At 32.6% G+C, this 4,347-nt stretch overlaps 1 protein-coding gene across 1 annotated transcript in view; it reads right to left on the bottom strand.

Moving 5' to 3' along the window:
- LOC106457552 (protein lap4-like) overlaps positions 1-4,347 on the bottom strand; it is a 110,842-nt gene that overhangs the window by 33,147 nt on the left and 73,348 nt on the right. Inside the window, exons 22-23 of the mRNA XM_022383549.1 lie at positions 3,571-3,750; positions 1,706-2,659 (exon numbers count right to left, since the gene is read on the bottom strand). Coding sequence (XP_022239257.1) covers positions 1,706-2,659; positions 3,571-3,750 — 1,134 coding nt within the window. The remainder of the gene's footprint in view (positions 1-1,705; positions 2,660-3,570; positions 3,751-4,347) is intronic.

Raw genomic sequence — 4,347 nt, 5'->3', positions numbered from 1 at the left:
ATCCTGAAAAATATTTGGGGGTGCTTAACTTTTTTCCAGGTGTATATATATATATATATTATTTAGGCTATTTTAGAAAGATAAAGAAAAACAGTAATAATGTGCTAAAACAAGTTTTTCACAATTTTACAGCCTCAACTGTGATAAGGTCAATTCTGACAAACAACTTTACAAACTTTTACAACCTCAATAGGGATAGGTAAAGTTAAAGTACTTATATAAGAACATTCACACAATTTTACAACCTTTAATAGGGATAAGTAAAGTTAAAGTATTTTTATAAGAACATTCACACTAGTTCATAATGCTAGCAGGGATAGAAAGACTGAAGAAAGGAGAGACCGTGGAAGACAAAAGTTGACTTATGTCAAGAGTATCTAAATGAATGAATGTGTCTCAAGGAGAAGAGATCTGTGGAAGACCATGGTTATTAATGTCCTGTTTGGATACGGTACCTAGAGAGATATATAGAGAGAGCAGGGATAGGGAAAAGGACAGTATTTTGATGAACAAGTTCACATAAATTTATAATATTAAAAATAATAGAGAAAGTCAGAGTATTCTAATGAACAAGTTTTACACAGACTTATAATGTTAAAAAGTATATAGAGAGAATATTTTGATAAACAAGTTAATACAGATTTATAATGTTAAAAAGGGTAGAGAAAGTCAGTGTTTTAATGAATAAGTTAACACAGATATATAATGTTCAATGGGATAGCAAAAGTCAGTGTTTTAATGAATAAGTTAATACAGATATATAATGTTAAAAGGGATAGCAAAAGTCAGAGTATTTTAATGAACAAGTTAATATAGATTTATAATGTTAAAAGGGACAGATATAGTCAGAGTATTTTGATAAATAAGTTAACACAGATTTATAATGTTAAAAGGACAGAGAAAGTCAGTATTTTAATGAACAAGTTAATACAGATTTGTAATGTTAAAGGGATAGAGAAATTCATAGTATTTTGATGAACAAGTTTATAAAACTTTAAGCATTTCAGTTGTGATAGAGAGAGCCAAGTATTTTAAAGCCAAATTCATATACTTTTAACTCCACACTGAGGACAGGAATATCTTTGTGATTTACAGAACAAGTTTAATTCATTTTTTACCTTCTCGTTAGATTATAGAAAACCAGTATATTTTAAAGAAGAAGGTTCAAAAAATTACTAACAGTACAAAAAGAGAAAACACAGTATTTTACATAACAAGTTCACACAATTTTTAATTCATCAACTGGATGTGAAAGGGCTTACAGAATAATTTCACACAGTTTTTACAATCTCAATCATGTAGAAAGAGCAACAATATTTCCAAGTTCAAATTCATATACATTTTACCTCTTTAACTGAAGTGATAAGAGAAACAGTCTCTTAAAGAAATAGTTAATTTTTTTTTCCAATTGAGACAGACAGACAGAAAGTTTTAAAGAAGTTTACAAAATCTGTAATTCTCCAGTTATGGGAAAGGGAAGCACATCAAAGATTGAGCTTTTAAAACTTTTACTGGGGCAAGGAGAACTGCAATATGTTATTGAACAATTTCACACACTTTTTTTTAACTTTCCAATTACAATACAGAAATTGGACCATATCTTACTTTGAAGAATATCATCTCATAATATTTACCTTAATTAAAAATTTATTATAAACAGGTAGAGTAGTTTAAGTTACATTTTCACACAAGTTAGAAATCTTACCTCTACAAGTGGGGCAGTAAGAGCTAAAGTATTGTTGGTAAGTCGAGTACTGATGGTTTCAGTGTACGTTGATCGAGTGATGGTTTCTGTGAAAGTTCCAAGAGCTTTGGGTGGAGGGGGAAATTCTGGCCCAATTGGTACAGGTGATTCTGGCTGCTGAATGGTTACTGTCACTAGAGGGCCACTTAGTCGAGAAGTTGCTTGGTTATTTTTAGCCAAGTGTGAAAATTCTGTTACTTGTGCAGGAGAGGGACCATTCTGGGAGATCTCCCCATACACTTGTGGTTTTTGAGAACATGATGAATAGACCTGGGACTGTGGGTTGAAATATCCTGAAGTAAAAGGGACTATTGTCTTGGTTGACTGTGACCGAGCAGTAGAGATATGAGAGTTTGAATACTCTGGAATCATTGTATCAAATGTTCCCAATTGCTTTGAAACCACACGAGGCTGAGAACTGGAGTAGTTCTCTGGAAGGTTGGAAAAAGGCAGATGTTCTTCTGCATAATCAGGTGTTTGTATTGGACTGCTGGTGTGGGTAGCCTGGAGAGGCAGTGAATGTGGTTCACAAACCGAGAAACCAGAGTAGCTGCTAGGCCTTACAAACTGAGATGTAGTAGTGAGAATATTAGGGGATGATTGTAATGTAGAAGAATGACAAAATGGGGAGGTTGTTGGGCTAGTGGCAGTGATTGTACTGGTTGATTGAGTAGTGGTGGTTGAAAAAGATGACATTCCCACAGTTTCATTCCTGTGGACGGGTAGTTTAGTATAAATGGAATGTGTAGAGTGTCCATCTGTTTTGTAGGTGCCTAAAAAAGATGGTCTATTGGCCATGTAAGAGTCTGCAGAATAGAGACAGGTATAGGGCTTTGGTACACCGAACACCTTAGTTGACTTATGAGCAGGTGTAGAAACAAAACTAATGGGTACTTTTGGATCCTTAGGCACCAACTACAAGTAAGAAATATTCACAATTAAATCAAAGAAGAATGTAAATATGGTATCTTAAGGCATTTAGAGATCTTAAATTATTCAAATAAAAGCCCAAAGTCAAACACATTAGGTCAACTTAACACCAGAACTATAAACAATAGAAATACTTAACTGTACAAAATAAGAAACATTAAAATAAAAAAAATAAAAATTGCAGATACAAAAGGCCTAACATTTATGATAAAAATCACATTAACAGCAAATTTTTTTACCACATTTCAGTTTGTCCATAATGGATTCAAAACCAGATGCATGAAAAATAGTATTTCAGATCTATTTTTCATTTCCAATAAATCACTGCCTAAGAATCCCTTTGTTCAATACTAGAACTTGTTAGTTGGGCTGAAGATTCTCTAAAATGCTATTTATATGTGCAGTATCATACATTAAACATTATAGTTTCTATACCAAAGGCATATAAAGCTTTAGAAATCAACAGGACTAATGTTTATGATAAAAATCACATTAAATGCTGATGTTTTTCCAACATTTTTCTTAATTTGTCCATCATGAATTCAAAAACATTCAGCATTTGTGTTAAGAAAAAAAAAAAAGAGAACCCTTTGATGAAGAAACCTAAAAAAAATATAACCACAATTTAACAAGCATAATATTTATTATTTTGTTTAAACTTACACCACAAAAAATATTGGCTCTTATGTGTTGCAAGTATTTGTTAACAAAATTATCATTACTTAACATGATAATAAAAAAGTCCAGGTAAATTTTCTGCATAAAAAACAAATTACAAGCAGATACTTAAAAGCACGGACATTAAATAAATTTATATGTCCTTCCACACAGCTTAAGTTCTTGTTTTGCTTATGAATGACAAAAATTCTAGCTCTAATATGTAACTATTATCTTACACGATCACGCTGGACTACCAGGCGGACATATCTCTCTAGTCCCACAAGCATGCTGACTACTTGATCATGACGAGCGTCCTCTACATCCACTCCATTAATGGACAAGATTTTGTCCCCAACTTTCAACTTTCCATCCTTAGCAGCTGCTCCATTTTCAGTGATACAAGAGATGTATATACCCTGTACAGAATTTATAAAGAGATGAACATACTGCACAAAAGATTTAGGTATCTTAAAGTTAATATACAATACAAGAACTATACACACACACAAATATATATCATAGGTTTACAGTTCATTATTAAAAGTATTGATACAGCAAACTTCATGCTTGTAATAGGGCTGACTGCAGCTAATTTGTATCATACAATACGTTTCTAAAGGTTAACAGCTGCTACAGGTAGCCAGTTCACTCAAGATGCACACACATAAAAAAAGGAGCTCACAGATATTTAAAGAAGCATGGTAACCTGAAATAGCAATAATGGTATGAGTGAAAAACATTTTGGACCACATACTTACAAATTAAATCACTGTAGATAATGTACTCAATAAATAGAAGCTACTGGTTGTGATAATGTAGAATAGTGGATGGGTTGTTCAAATAGAAGCTGCTGGTTGTGATAATGAAGAATATTGGATGGGTTGTTCAAATAGAAGCTGCTGGTTGTGATAATGTAGAATATTGGATGGGTTGTTCAAATAGAAGCTGCTGGTTGTGATAATGTAGAATATTGGATGGGTTGTTCAAATAGAAGCTGCTGGTTGTGATAATGT

This window comes from Limulus polyphemus, unplaced genomic scaffold (assembly GCF_000517525.1).
Source record: "Limulus polyphemus unplaced genomic scaffold, Limulus_polyphemus-2.1.2 Scaffold345, whole genome shotgun sequence".
In the NCBI taxonomy this organism is placed as follows: Eukaryota; Metazoa; Arthropoda; class Merostomata; order Xiphosura; family Limulidae; genus Limulus; species Limulus polyphemus.
This window is presented reverse-complemented; position numbering and strand designations above follow the sequence as displayed.